Source organism: Leptosomus discolor, chromosome 9 (assembly GCF_034619465.1).
Source record: "Leptosomus discolor isolate bLepDis1 chromosome 9, bLepDis1.hap2, whole genome shotgun sequence".
NCBI classification, from domain to species: Eukaryota; Metazoa; Chordata; class Aves; order Leptosomiformes; family Leptosomidae; genus Leptosomus; species Leptosomus discolor.
Window position 1 is genome coordinate 17186648 of NC_141399.1, and position 15833 is coordinate 17202480.

Consider the following 15833-nt stretch of genomic DNA (forward strand, 5'->3'; position numbering starts at 1 on the left):
AATGATAACCCATGGTGTTTGAGCAGAAGCGTGTCTGTAGCTTTACTGCAAAACCCACTCTTCATCCCTCCCTCCTGGATTTGCTAACCCAGAAGCTCACCTACTACTGAATGCATTAGGAGAGTTGTGCAGACAGTGAAGCAGCCAGCAAAGCCTTCAACTGGACATTTAATGACAGAGGCAAGTGTCTTTTCAGATCGAAGCAAAATCTCCACTGGGGGTGTGCAGAGGAAGAAGCATTACAGAGAGGAGGGGGCGAGGGGGAAAGAACTGAGGAAGCTAGCTGGCAGTTCTGGAAAAGGTGGGCTATCTGAGCTGTCCTCCCAACCGCCTCCTGCTGAACACTTCTTGAAATCAGTTTCCTTAGCCAAAACATGTGTATAAGTGCTGAAACCCTGCTCTGTTTGCCCTAGGAAATAATCACCTTTCACCTCAAACAGGCAGAGTACCTTCTTTTATACCTATATTTCTGCTGACAAACAGAGACTAATTACTCTCCTACACTCCAGTTTAGGCTGGCAGACCAGGCAGCCCTTCACACCTTCCTGTCTCTGAGCAGGGCAATCAGTCATGGCTGATTCCCAGCGACACCACCAATGGCTCATGATTCATCAGTCCAGGGACTCTTAAATCGGCTTCCTGATATGAACTGCATCTCAAAGAGATACTCAGTTATATCCAGGTGGAGATCTCCTGTTCTGTTTGCTTCACGCTGTGCAGATCTTCTTTTGATTTTAGCAGCTGCTAATAAGTAGAAGAATCACCAGCAGACAACAGCTATCTCTCTGGAGACAGCTGGCGGTCTGCAGATCAATTCAGGAATGACTGATCTGTTCCCTGCAAGCACAGGGAGACAGCAAGGTCAACCATGCCATTTCTGTCCAACCTTCCTGCCGCTGAAGGCCACTTAACTGCAGGTGTAAACATGGCTCAGTGGATCTGTATATGAAGTACATATAGACCTCATCTGGGAATACTGACAGATCACCCATCCTGTACATGTGTCCCTGGGGCTCTTGTCCTGCCTACTTCTGATGACACTCTGGGCAAGAGGGTAGTATGCATAAGCTGAAAGCAAATGAGATCCACAGTCTATCAGTTGGATGCTCAAGATCTGCCTCTATTGCCACTCATTTGTATCCTTATGAAGCACCGCAACGTTAATGGACTGAAGGCTGAGACCTCAGACATGTACTTGATGTTTTACCTCTTCTCTTTCTTCAGTTTGGGAGTATGCATAGCCAATAGCTTAATTCTCCTGAGGCTCTTCTCACTGATGCTATTTAGGCCATCTGTGGGCATGCAGTCCACATACAGGTGATACAGTAGCAGCGCCTGTGTCTTCTTACGCAAGCTGTCAGCAGAAACTACCCGTTGTGCAAACATCTGGGGATCTTCAGCCAGAAACAGCAGGCAGACTCGTGGCACCCAGTACTCACATGACAACAATGGGGCTCTTCCTGGGAAATGAAAATAAAGCTTACGAGACTCTGAAGGGAACACAAAAGTCAGAACAGCTTGCAATGCTGACAGCAGCTTTTTGATGAGTAATGTAATTGGGCTGGCTTACTGGAGATCAAAATGAGGGACCAAAGCTGAGGACAGCAAGACATAAGGAGCATGGAATTACCAGCATCTCCAAACCTTTCAAAAGGGGGGTACTTCATCTTAATCTGTTGACATACCCCCTCAAAATGGCATTGGCCCTCAAAGACCAACATTTAACTTATCTTGAAGGCAGGAAAGATGGGAGACAGAGAAAAAGGAAAGGTATCTCCAAAGGGAAGGCCTCAAATAGGTTGTCAAATTAAGGTGTGGCATTCTTTCCCCTAGAGGTTTTTCAGGACTAGTTAAACAGAAATGTGTTAAGAGTGATAACAGGGAGACAAATTAAATAATTTCTTGATGTCCTTCTCGTCTCTACCAAGGACCACCATGGGTAATGGACTGGCTTTCAGAGTATATGCCAGGTCCCAAAAAGGCCTTTCTTGAAACACACCTTCTGGAGTTATTCCTCCATTGAGGATGGGTCTCCCTTCTTCATCCCGCACCAGCCCATTCTTATCTGTTTTATGGACCAAGTAGAGCTCTGTCTCCTTGTCGTAATCCAGAACACCAACATCAATCCACTTGTAGATTAACTTCTGGCTCTTGGGGTCCTCTGAGAGGATCAAAGATTAAAACAAGGTTAGTCCATTCTCCCGGAGGCTACAGCAAATGGACTTTCCTGATCAGAGTGGTGAGGCTACAGTCAAATCCATTTACTAGCTTGAATCTCTGTCAATCTCACATAATTTCTGCTGTGATCAACTAAATAATGAACTCGGGTCTTACAGCTTAGCATTTCTAACTGTTTGCACACACCAGAGACCTCCATTTTCCTCCTCTTACCTCTATGGTTTCCCCGTGGACCATCCTCCCATCGCCTGCTTCAGGCACTCCCACGCAGTCTTTGCAGCCACAGTCTCTTATTTGGATCCTGTATGGCCCTACATCCTCTCTTTCAGCCGATGCCTGGGGACCCCTCTGCCTCCCAATTCCTTCACTCCTTGATCCAGGACCTATCATTATCCACATGGGCTCTATGGGGATCCCATTCTCCTTTGCCATGTGTGGCTCTAGCCCTGTGTTACCCTCCACACGAGTCCTCATTCTTCTAATTGGGAGTGGGCGTAAAACCCTGTACCTTCTCCCAGAGTCTATTATTTCTCTGGGTCATTCTCAGAGCATCTAGCTCTTAACTGTTTGGATCCTCTTAAATGCTGTGAGGTGCCAACCAGACAGATAAATATCTATATTGATACCAATACAGATACAGATCAGGACAGCATTATACTGAAGTTGAGAACGGATGCTGCTAACCTCGGGTCCGAGCTATAGGAATTGGCAACAGTGCTGGCACTATACGGATGCCAGTGGTCTTACCTCCCCCAGGGCCTAAAAGGTCTGACTACTGGTGTGCAGAACAGTCCATTCAACCTGGGGAGTGATCAGGTGTAGTGTTCCCCAAGCCAGCTGCAAGCAGAATGCAGCCATCACATGCTGGCTGCCCGAGGATCCACACAGCTTATGTTTTATACTTATGTTTTACAGACAGCCTAGCCTCTGGAGGTTGCCCCAGAGCTGCAGTCAGTATGCATGCCAGTTCCTATGCTTTAAAGCTAGTGCAGGTGTGTTGACATGAGCCACAGCCACAACCAGACACCAATACATCTGTACCTAGTGATGCCTTCTCATTGGGAAGGCTCTGAGTGATAGGAAAACAATAGGCACCCACATCACTTAATTTGCCCCAAATTTACTACTTGGATTTTCACTGCAGTCTGAACTTGACTTCCAGTCCTGCACTTGCAGTGAAATCCAGGAAAAACATACTGTGTTCAAGCTAACTAACTAACTTCATAATAACACCAAATACCAATAAAGCAAAATTTTGACTGTACTGACTTCCAGGCACAGAAAGGAGGGCAAACGGCAGAGGCTACTTCTAAAACAAGTGCAAATAGGCAGTCCAGGGCAGGACTGACAGTCATTGAGATCCCTAGTCTCTTGATCTGCTTGCCTGAGCCTGGTCAGAATGAGTTATTGCTTTTCTGCTATTCAGAGCTGCATTTGTCAGAATCTACATGTTCCCTTCTGCTGAATGGGCCCGTAATTGTTAGCATGGCCTCACTTGAGCAGTAACTCATTCAAGCTTTACCATGTCCCAGTACATCATCTGTAGGCAAAAGTGCTTTTCCAGGCACTGGCTTTCTGTCGTGAGAACCTGGCTCCAGTCCTAGCGAGATCCACTCTTCTGGAGTTCGACAGTCATACTCGTCACTGTCAAATATCTAAAAAGCCAGGACATGAGTGAAATGAAGTCTTACTTTAGAGAGAAGGAAATACCTGATACAAAATTTCATGGAAGGAAAATTAACATGCAGTTCCTAAATGGGCTACAAAAAGGGAACACAGTCCAGGTGCAAAAGCTGTGCTGATCTTTGATCAACAATCCTTTTCCAAACAATATCTGTACCTCTAGCCCTTTCCTAGGGAGAAGAGACACCACCTGGAGAGGTCTCATGCAGTAATACTGCTGACTACTGCATCTGGAAGGAAACATGAGACACAACCTTTTCTATGGACACACAAATGACAGTGAGGAGCACCCTCAAGGACTATTAGTTCTGATGGAAGTTGTGGGCATCCTGCAGAAGATCCTCAGCATCTTGTAGAGATCCTTCAGGGCCCAAACCTGCTCTAAAGCATTTCCTTGTTTTATCACTTGTATCAATGATGGCTAAGTGTCCTGCAGTTTTCAGAAACATCCTGTGCTATAAGCAGTGAGATAGATCCAAGTGCCAAACACTCTCTCTTACCTTTAATGGGAGGTAGATGGGAAAGAGAGGATCTTTCTTCTCCTCAATAGTTGGCATATTGTCAGGATCATGGTGCCTTGGCATCAGCTGATTGGAGTCTATCCCCTTGCTGGCTAAGAGCTGAGCAATATCAAAGGTGAGATATAGCCGTCTTCTCCTGTTTTGAATCAGAGGAGGAAATAATCACTTAATGCACCTAGAAGGGCTGCCATGCCTGCAACTCCGATTTTTGATCATGCACCCCATCAATAAAAAAAAGCTTTTGAGCACACACCACATACAAGTGTATTTTTTTATCTATAGAATAGAATAGTTTGGTTGGAAGGGACCTACAATGATCATCTAGTCCAATTTATAAATTTTACATGTCCTACTGCACCGATATGTACATTATAGAGCATACACAAAAATAGAAATTAAAAAAGGATGAGAAAAGGATGAAATAAACACTATTTTGAAGAACTATTTTTTTCCCACATCCCAGTGAATTGTCTTGTGCACTCCCTGCGATGCACACATCCCACTTTGGAGACCACTGCCTGACAGGATGGTATTTTCCTAAAGATTTTTGACGTGTCATGTCTTGAAAGCAAAAATCAACACCCTAATCTGTCCATTCCGTAATGATTCCGTAACCACTTTCTGGTTACTTACCTCTCTACTTCAATCTTCCGAGGGCATTGCCCTGGAAGCCCTTGGAAGCCAATCTGCACTTTGGGCTTAAATGATTGTTCTGGGAAATCTGACTTGATGAGGTTCTCAGTGGTTGGTCCAATCACTTGCTTATCCAGGACATTTCCAAAGTCCTCAGGCATCTTGAAGGTTGTGACTAAGAGACAAAGAGAAACACACATCTGAAACCACCAGACATCACTCTGCTTTACATTCACGCACACAGGAGGACTGTGCTGTCTCCTGGGTTGTCTGCAGAAGTTACTTGACTAGGTTTGAGAGAGAATTAGGCAGACATCAAATGCAAAACAGAAAAGAAGACCTTTTTTCCTGCTGCAATATGTCATTGTGGTTTTCCAGTATCAAAATGATGGCATAGAAGAAGCCTCCACTGAGTATTACTGTCATGCACCTTATTAGGAGATAGGGCACTGACCTGGCTCTAAGGAATCTGTTTTGTTCCCAGCTTTCCTACAGACTCTCTACACAATTGTGAGTAAGTTACCGTCTCTAGTGCTCAGCTTCCCTCACTCTCAAAAAGGGGTGGGATTCCCCTGCCTCCCTGGGGTGCCCTGAGACCGAGTCAGCTGTAGCTGGCCAAGGAACTTGATCAAGACGGTGATAAAGAGCTTATGAATATTGCAGGAGAGAACAAGCCGCTCAGGTTGCTTGGGACAAACCTCTCCTCAGTTTTTGCTCAAGCGAACCTCCCACTCACATCAGCAGTGGTGTGAGAAAAAAATGAGTTAAAGAGCTAACAATCTCACAATTTGGCCAAATGTTTTCAATGGAAACTAGGACTAAGCAAAAAGTATACATTTCCAAGAATTGGCTGAAATTAAACCATGTCATTTACTCCATAAATAAACCAAATGTTTATATATACAAGCCGCAAATAATAGAACAGCAGCAAACTAGGAATTTGAAGCTTAACCTAAATTAAGTAATTGCATGCAAGCTTTAAAAACCACTATTCCCTAGACAGAGCTAAGCATTGAGCTAAAAATAGATTTAACGGAGTGAGAGCTTTCGTTTGATGAACTTTCACACTCTACCAAGGAGAAATTTAAGGTTCTGGCTTGTAAGTGGGTATTTTGGATGTCAAGCTTTGGACCAACTCCTTCACCCTGCTCCATGTGCTTCTGCTTGCGTCATGGATGCGACCCCTTGATTTCAAAGCAGTTGTGCAGAGCAGCCAATAATGCTGAAGCCAGGCATGTTCCAGGATGATCATGTACAGAAAGGGTCCTCTAAGAGGTCATTCCCTTGCCCTTCTTAATTGGCCCGACTTGACCCTTGTAGCTGTACATTGTCTGCTTAGGGACTAAAGGAAGTGGCCACTGAACTGGCTCCCCTCTCTCTACTCCCCTCTCTTAGGAAGGTGCGCCTAGCTCGGAATAAATACAAACCTAAACATTTGCATTGTCTATTCCAACATGCATGCTTACGATAATTTTGAGGAATCTCTAAAATGCAGCTCCTTAGCCTCATGCCTATCTCTTGCTTGGGGTCTTTTCAGAAGGGCCCTGATTTATATTTGTTGTCAGGGAGCACAGCTGTTCCAATTTTGTCACTTCATTGTTGCAAAATCCATGGCACCATCCATTACGGCACTTTGTGCACTATCAACTATTTATGTCAATACTTAGTGTTTCATTTGCATTTACATTTCCAGCTTGATAGCTTCTTCCCCCTTGAAGAAGCAGCAGATCATAAATAGAGATCTGTCTCCACTTGTTAGGGATGAGTCTAGCTTGTCAAGATTCACTTGAGGATGCAGTCATTTGTCCTCACTCATGAAAATAAATGTCACTTCTAAGCACAGGAAGGTGGTATATATAGTTACCATCTTTCTCTCAGACCAAAATTCTCTCACATGCACACTTTCTCCCCACCTGCTGCCAGCCTATGATCCATACCCCCAAGAGTGCTCTAGGGTCCAGGAGACTGCTGGCAAACCTTTCGACCGTTCCTATATTTGAGCATCCATGATACGAGCTCTTGTAAGCAGGTGGGACCAGCAGCTCTGTATACACAAAGATCCTTTGCATCTAGGAACAACAAGCCACTCTGGGGTGCAGTTGGATGCAGAATGAATATATGAGCAAGGACCATGATTTTGGCTACGAGTACCTGCACCCTGAATACAGCTCTCACAGGCAGGTCCCGTTTTCACAGGAAACGATCATTGCTGGCTCTGTATGCAGTGACAACACACGCAAATTCAGTGCTCTCCTGGCACCTGGCCCACGGGACCAAAACTCCCATAGGCAGCAACACAGTCCACCCTGAACCCTGGGGGGAGCGGATACATCCAGGTGAAAAGGGAGTATGGTTTTACCACCCAGTCAGATCACTTTGCTCCACCACTAAACTAAGTCCACTTTTCACAAGAGAATCAAGCAGCTCAGCGCCATTCCTGTGCACTGAGAGGAGAATGAAAGCAGTGCACTAACCCAGAGCCACCAACCTAGTTCCCCGCATCCTCATTATAAGCAGCCGTAAGAGTTACGGCCCCGTTTCCTGCCATGTCACGTTTCCTCTCAGTATATTTACCTTTAGGGATGTGCTGCTCGAAGTCTGCCTGTCTTAGCAAAGCATGGTACATGCGGGGGCCAGCACAAACATCCTGAAATGCAGCATGTGAGGGAAGTGTCAGAGATAACAAAGCATAGTTGTAGTACACTGCAAGGGTGGGTTATAGAGGTCCAGAGAGAGAGCGAGCCTATAAGACCCATTTTAGCAGAGCTTTAGGGACAATTGAGACTGTGAACAACAGTCAGAAAAGGCTCAAAGAGGCACAAATACCTGGAAACTTCAGCCCAATGCACAGAGAGACAGGGAATTTGTCAGCAGAGTGCTGCCTGATGTCTGCTTAAGATGCGGATTGGGGGCTGATTAGGCAGGCAGTCATTAGGGTTTCACTTCCAAATATCATCTGCAGTCCAACTACTTGCTTGCCTTGCCATGCTGGCATCCTAAACCTGGGCAACATCATGACAGTGATAGCACTGGCCACTGAGGAAGGCAGCACAATTGTGATCAGGAAGAGCCTTATGCCTTCACTTTTTAAGGGTCAAGGTCTTGCACAGAGGGCTCTGACAAAAATGAAGGGCTAGGACCTAGGGTGAAAGCTATATCTCCACACCAGGTGTACCTGGTCTTTCCATTTTAGAAAGACAGTGGTAGAAAAAGAACTCTTTGCACTTACCACTGAGATGTTGGAGGCTCCTGGAGTGAGGACATCAGCATAAAATGTCTTTTGTCTAAAGGCTGAGTATTTTTTTGGCCTCTGGTTGCAGCTATCAGGAAGCAACAAACTCGTTCCTGGACTGCAGTCAAAGCATGAAGCCTCATTGCTTGTATCAGGCGGGTTGGGGCTCCTTCCCACAGAATTCATCAAATCCTTCTTTGCTTTATCCATCTTCCTAAGAGAACAATGCTGTGATGCAACCCTGGACTTGCTAGAGTGGAAAGACATTGAGCCTGTTAAACACTGTATCTTTGGCACTCCTCCACACCCTCCCACTGTGCTGGATACCGTTGGCTTGCTAAGAAGATGAGGGGGTAACAAGGTAGGTTCGACCCCCTGCTTCGGTACCAAGTGCTGCCGTCATGACCTGGGGGCCATCAGTCTCATGTGGCTGACTGGATGGCTCACTAACCCTGGGGAAAGATCGCTTTATTATTCCAAATGGGTTTTGGAGGGGGAAAACCAGCAGTATATGCATGAAAAGCTGCTTTCCTGAAGCAGCAGGGGCTTCCCGGATCTGTGGCAGCATTCAAAAGGCTGCCAGGAGAATTTGAGTAAACTAGGACTACAACAGAAGCGCTACTTTTGCTGTACCCAAATCCCTTAAAAACCTTGTCACGCTTGACTCCAGTGGGAGTAGGCTATAGCCTAGATACCAACACAGCTACTCCCAGGTGTAGTCTGATTCTTTAAATAATAATTTAGGAGAGATGTTTAAGCATCGCCTAACAAATATTAAAATATAGCCAGAAGCTCCCCTCTCTCTCCTCCTGCAGGCGGTATTTCTGCTGGTGATCTCAGCTCACAAATAATTTCTACTCTTCCACCTTGGGAGACACAAGTCCAGGCAAATATCACAGCTGTACAGCTTTACTTTATAAAAACCTTCACACACTGAGAGATACTAATTAAGAGAAGTCCTCAGACTTCTGGCACAATGGTAATGCAACCCTTGATTTTAGGCTTGTCTAAACACAGAGATGACTACTGTAACTAATTAGTACAGCTAAAGTGACACAAGCCCCTCCAGCCTGCACACATGCGCCGATGTAATGCTGTACACATACCCACACAGCTTATTCCTGTAAATTATGAGTCAAAGCTCTCCAGTGTCTCTCAAGGCTACTCCAAGTGTGATACAGCTTATTCATCAATTCCTGCTGAGCGCTAGACCCAGACTCCTCATCCAGCCCTACCTGATGAACAGTTTGTGTCCTGCACCCTTGCTAGGCCCCACACATCTGCCTTGCTTACTTCCGGAGGCCAAGCCTCTGCAACAGGCTGCTGCATGGGAGTCTTCCAGCTTGCTGAGGCTAAGTTTTAGAAAGACCTTGCCTGGTCTTGCAGGCCACAGCTGGCACGGTACCTGTCTGGAGTCTCATCCTGACATGGAGATGACAACCCAGCATCTCTTCCCGCCATGCCCTCTCTGCTCAGCTCTTGAATGGAGTGAAAACTCTGCCCATCCTATACTCTTGATCAGAGAGGGCAATTTTTTCTAAATTTCACCTTGCTGCCTGTCTGCAAGAATGAATCAGGTACACACAGCAGAGAAAGCATTACATGCATGCTGGAGTTAAGAGGGAATAACTGTGCTGGTTTATTACTGCAGGTTCAAGTCAGTGTGCAATTTTGAGAGGTTGAATCAAAAAAGAAACCAGATAATAAATCAAGGTTACCACGATGCGAATCCTTTAAGCGAAACAGAGTAAGTGAACAGATTGGAGAGACCTGGGAGACGAGATCAATAATACCCCCTCCCCTCCTTCAAGCTAGAAAATTTCAAATCTTTCTCTCAGCTTCTCTTTGGCATGGCAACTGGAACCTCATACCCTGAAGAATGAATTTTCCATGGAGGATTTTGTTTTTATTAGCTATTTTATGCTCTGGCCATATCTATTTTAGCAGCCCAGCAGGATTGATTGGTATCAGCCAAGATCCAAGGATTCCTGATGAATCACTGCTGGACTCTTTCATGCCTGCTGCACAGGCACAGAGAACAGCAGCAAGGCAGAATGACCCTGCAGTGGCTCTCCTGATATGTCACCTGAGCATCCTCTTCCTGGGAGCAGGGCTGAGGTGGCAACATGACTTGCTGTACTTTTACCTCTTAGGACCAGAATCCTAAATCCTTTCAACTTAAAAAAGTTAACTCCAGGACGCGAGGTTCATCTGAACCTTTAGCAGGGTGAGTGATTGAGCCCACTCCCAATTTAGCAGGACGGTCAGTCTCTGCCTAGAACCAAAATAATGTGGATGATGATGATGATGGCTGGGTTTCCATGATGGGGGAAAATGCGTACCAAGCCTGCCCACAGAAGGCCTAATTCTTCACTGCTTTGCTCCCTCTGTACTCACTCCTCCATAAAGTCCTTCCTGAGCACATACCTCAAAATAAAACAAACCCCTACTCAGTGTCCAGCTCAAAAACCTCCGTCACACTCTCCCAGCTGCACACAGGGATGGTGTGGTGTTTGTAACAGCTAAAAAAAAGCCTGACACACACCACCCAAAATAAAGAACAAAACCAGGCCTCCAAAGTTTTCCCAGCAATTCCCCAGAGAGAGGAGTAACACAGCTTGTCTGAGCACGCTAAAGCTGATACAGAGATGGGAGAACTGCTAAGCACAAAGGGAATCCTACTGTCCTGCCACCCCAGGTACTCGGATGTGGCCAGGGTTTCCAGCAAGGTTTCCCATCTGGTGCCAGCCTCCAGCTAGCGGGTAGTTTGGTGCTCCCATCCAGCTCTCAGGAACAGTCTCCAGGTTGGTTTAAAAGATGAGAAGAGAGACCCTCTCTCTTTTACTCAGCCTAGATGCTGAGCCAAGGGGTTTACTGCAGAGCAGTTCACTCTTTCCCAGCCTTCAACTCTGTCAACGGCACCTTCCGCCTTCCCACTCCCCCTAAAACAACAAGCAGCATGCAGACTCCAGGGCTGTCCTCCCCACCCTCCATTCGAGGATGACCCCAGACCCCCATCCCTGGGAAGCAAAGCTTGGCGTGGATTGCTCAGGCTGTCGCTGGTTGGGGAAGGGAACACCTTCCATCTTGCAGCAAGCACACAACAGCAGCCCAAGCTTTCACCCAGCCCTGCTATAGCAACTGCTGATGGTGTGAAACAGCCCATGCTCTGGGATTTCTTGGTTGCCTGAGGGATCCTGAAGAAAAGCAGTGAAACTGCCCAGAGCCCTATTAGTGTCACACTTCGACTGCTGTGGCCGTGGGCAGGAGTTGTCTGCATGCCATGGTCGCAGCCTTCACTCCCTTCCTACTTGGAGCACTTTCCTCAGGGCTGGAGCTCCCCTTTGACAAGGAGAGGTTGAAAGGTGGGGGAAAAGGAGTTCAGCTCATCGCAAGTAGATGAGATGTCTTCCTGAAAGCAGATCCTCTGCCCACCTCAGTAACCCTTCACTCCCTGCTGCCCCTGCACATCTGGGAGCATCTCCCTGCTCTTCAATGTCAAACATCTGCCTGGCACCACGCTATTACAAATTTAGCTGTAACAAGCTTTGAAAATGTTTTCACGACTGCTGAAACACCTATCTTTCCAGCAGTTCAGTCATCCTCTCTCACACCTGAAAAGTATGTTTCCTAGATATACCAGGTACATTGTACTATGCTAAATTGAACTATTCAAAATGAGAGCATATTCTAATGGCACTGCTGACACAACATTAGCTACAGCATCTGTGTGTCATCGTGGCAAAACTATAATTACAATTTCTCGGTAAATCCAGGCTTTACATACCCAAGGAGTCAAACTCCCACGTGTCTTGCTCAATGTCTGCTACAAGCTTTTTGATCTGTTGCTTCTACTTCAATTCTTTGATCCAAAGCTTTGACAAAATGGACTCTTTTTTTTTTTTTTTTTCCAAATAAGGTTCAAAATGGCTAAAAATTGCAACAGAAAAAGAGAAAAGTACTTTAAAAATAATCTAACCCATAAGCAAAACCGCAGATTGAAATCTAGTAGTCATTTATTTGAAATCTATTTATCTGTGGATAGCCAGAACCCCAACTACTACACCACCCAGACACCAACATGTAGAAATTCCTTCTTCCTATAATTTAAGACGTATAATACAAGCTCACCTGCTCCCAACAAACTGCTTTAAACATTATCCTCTACTTCAAATCTCTTCTACTTTAAAAAGGGAGTTGAAAGTAATTTCGAGTTTTATAGCAGCCCATTCCCTCCAACAATTTGCGTGGTTTCAAAATTGATTTTCCTCTGGGTTTTTAAATGCATTCCTTTCTCCATGGGAAAGCACCATGCAACCACCACTAGAACATGAGGATGCAGGGGGGAACAGCAAGACTGATGGCGAACGGTGTTGCTCATTACACAGAGTGCCTTAACGACAATGTTACACCACACATTTTAAGGTTATAGCCGTGGTGGGTGTCACAAGACACCACAAAGTATTTAGACCGTGACTCCAACAACGTTTGTTTCATTTATGAAGCACAACAGCCTCCAATGCTACCAGGGCGCAGGAGAAGCTACTCAAGGGCAGTAACATGCCAACTGCGGAGACAGGTCAGACAGGCACCCCGGGGACAGGGGGAGCAGTTCCCCGTGTCCCCCACTTTACACCAGCAGTGGGGCGACACCCCACTTCTGACGCTCTGGGAATCCAAACCCTGCCCGACATTTCCAATACCTTAAAAGGCACGAGAGGGACTCCCACACCATCCACACCTGCGTGTCCCTTCCGCCTTCCATCTGTGCAGCCGCCCACCCGGCCCGCGCTCCCCGGCCGTCCCTCCGCCCGCCATCGTCCCGCCGGCCCAGGCCTCCCTCCCTCCACCCCCGCTAGGGGCTGGGCCCCGTTCCAACACCCCAAGCCCCCCGTTAGACCCCGAGGCCGCGGGCCCACTCCCGGCCGAGGGAGCGGCGCGCTGCCGGCGGGACCCGGGCCTGGCGCTGCCCGGCGGGCGGTACGCACCGGCCGGCCCGCGGCGCCCCGGCTGCAGGCGCCCGACGCCGGCCTTGTTGCTACGGGAGGAGCAGGCGGGCGCAACCGTCCCGCTGGAGAAGGCGGGTCCCCCCCGCCGCGGGCGGTTGGGCCGGTCCGGGGGAGGTGCCAGGCAGCGCGGACCGGCAGGTGCCCCGCCCCGGGCGGGGGGGAGCGGAAGCCTCGGAGGGCGGGGGCTGGGCCGGCCGGCTGCCGCCAGCGCGACCCCAGTGCCCCCTCGGAGCCATCACCACAGGGACACCACAAAGCCCGCAGGGACACCACAAAGCCCACAGCGCCATCTCAGAGCCACCACCACTGAGCCACCACAGAGGCTCCGTTGCCTCCTCAGAGCCCCCACAAAGCCCCCGCTGCTACCTCAGAGCCATCATTGACCCACCACCATCACCCCAGGGCCACTGTCATAGGTCCACCACGTAACCACCACCAGAGACCGCTGCCACCAAGCCGCGGTACCCACCCGCAGACAGCTGCCCGCGCGGGACGCCGTGGGGGGGGGGGGTGCGGGCGAGGCCCGCGCCTCTTACCCTTCTCCCCCCCCACCCCCGCCTCCTCTCGCGGCTCTCCCCGGCGCCGCGCCAGGCCCCACGGGCCCAACGAACCCTGGGTGCAGGTGCTGGGCCATCCCACCAAGGTGCTGGCCTCCACCGCTGAGCGCCTCTGGGGACAGCCTCCATTCCCTGTGTAAGGGAGGCGAGGGGCTCCCTGCCTGCTGCTCCAGTGCTGCCTTCCACACCAGCTGGCTGCCAACCCCACCAGTGGCTGCCCAGGAAGGTCCAGCAGATCCCTCCATCCCATCCCTAAAACCATTGTAGGCGAGCAGGTTGCAGGATGTAGAGCTGCACAATGGCTTGTCTATGATTGAGCTTATTTACCCATGAAAGTCTTGAGCGGTCACACCTAGGAGGTCATGTTGGGTGGGGCTGGGTGACTACCACCACATCCTATGACCCTGGAGAACATATCATGCCCTACAGAAGGAAAGGTGGAAGCAAGTCGTGTTGGGAAGGCACCAACAAGCTGGTCCCCTGGGGAAGGGATGAGCAGTGCCAGCTCCATGGGGAAGAGCAGATTTGGATTTTTTTGGGGGGAGAGGAAGGGGGTGAAAGAAGCAGAGAGGAAAGGTCTTGAAGGAAAAAAAGAAAAAAAGCCATAAGAGATCTGATGTGAGGGAGAACAAAGAGCAGAGGAGGAGGAGGAAAGGATGAAGCAGGAGACCAGAATGGAGGCTCCTGCAGGAGGGGAGCCATGGGCAGGTGGATAGGAAGTGTCTGCTTCATGGCCCCTTCGCCCCACCACGCCTGCAGGCCCTGTCCAGGCAGACAGAGAGCTGAGAGTAAGTCCTGCTGCTGCACAGCTCTGCACCCAGGGCAGGTACAAGTCCTAGAAAGCAGGGCCAGAGGAGGAGAGCTCTGAAGGGCTTCCTGAGGACAAAACAGCCAGCAGGCTGGCCCGAGGGACGCCTGCGTGGCCTTGCACAAGGGCAGAGGGTCAGGCAGGGTGGCGCCAGCATGGGGGGACATGCCACGGGGAGGCAGCAGAGCCCAGGCGATGAACACCGGCTCCTCTCCCTGCCTGGGCACCCTCCCTGGCACTGGCTGCAGGTTGGCACTGGGTGCAAATGGCCTGGGAGTCAAGGGTGGAAGAGGCACTTGTGCAATCTGAAAATTTGCAAGCAAGGGGCTGTGAGGTTTGGGCAGAGAGAAGTGGAGTGTGTGGCAGGCAGAGCCTCAAGGAAGAAACACAAGCTTCTCCCGATAAGAAAGCTCCCTTCCAGCAATGCTCAGCTCCTGCCAAGCTGTTCTCCAGAACAGCCCCATGCAGCAGGGAGGTCTCTGTGCAGGTTCCCACCCCATGCTGGATTGGTCCTTGCCCTGCTCAAGGCAGCGGCTGCTGGAGAAACTCCCAGGCGTAGGTTCTCTGTCATACCACTGGCCTCATCGCTTTACTTCAGAAAGGAGTGCATGCTGGCTTGCCTCGATTAGGTTTGATATAATTACAGCTCTTGCTGGAGTTCCCTGGAGTTGCATCCCAGATGGTTCTTCCAGCCAGGAGGAAGCAATGGTGGAGCCCATTCGCCCTTTGCATGAGAAAAATACCTATTTCACACAGGTTTTGTCTTCCCTGCAGCATGTTGGGATTCACAGCAGGTCTTGCTGTCCCTGCGGTTAGCTGTGCTTCATTTTTGACCAGACTTTCAAAGTTCGACACAAAATGCTTCAGTGAGTCAAGAGATGAAAGCTGAGCTGTTTCAACTGGCTGGGCCTTCACAAACCCACCAGGCCAGAACAGAAGGCAGACAGGTGAGCCACCCTGCTCTCCATCCGTGTGCTGCCATGACTGATTCATTTCCTGACCTGCCTTCAGAAGGGCTTTCTGGTTCTTTAGAGACTCACTCCCAGGGTGCGCCGACATCGTGTCCTGCTTCTGTGGGTGCTCCTTTAGCCCAGGGTGGCCAGGCAGGGGAGCATGAGACCTAGTCACTTGCAAAAGGCAGGTTCAAAGTGGCGGTAGTGGCAGCTGTCACAGCTGAGCATCTCTGTGATTTCTCCTCTTATCAGTCTGAGC

The 15833-nt window shown here is 48.9% G+C and overlaps 1 protein-coding gene across 1 annotated transcript in view; it reads right to left on the reverse strand.

Annotated features, from left to right (window-relative positions):
• The window catches only part of DNAH1 (dynein axonemal heavy chain 1), a 71482-nt gene extending 63025 nt beyond the window's left edge, over positions 1–8457 (reverse strand). Inside the window, exons 1-7 of the mRNA XM_086470654.1 lie at positions 8245–8457; positions 7590–7662; positions 5016–5190; positions 4362–4518; positions 3701–3833; positions 2000–2161; positions 1208–1460 (exon numbers count right to left, since the gene is read on the reverse strand). Of these exons, the coding sequence (XP_086326780.1) occupies positions 1208–1460; positions 2000–2161; positions 3701–3833; positions 4362–4518; positions 5016–5190; positions 7590–7662; positions 8245–8457 (1166 nt within the window). The remainder of the gene's footprint in view (positions 1–1207; positions 1461–1999; positions 2162–3700; positions 3834–4361; positions 4519–5015; positions 5191–7589; positions 7663–8244) is intronic.
• Between the last annotated feature and the right edge of the window lie 7376 nt (positions 8458–15833).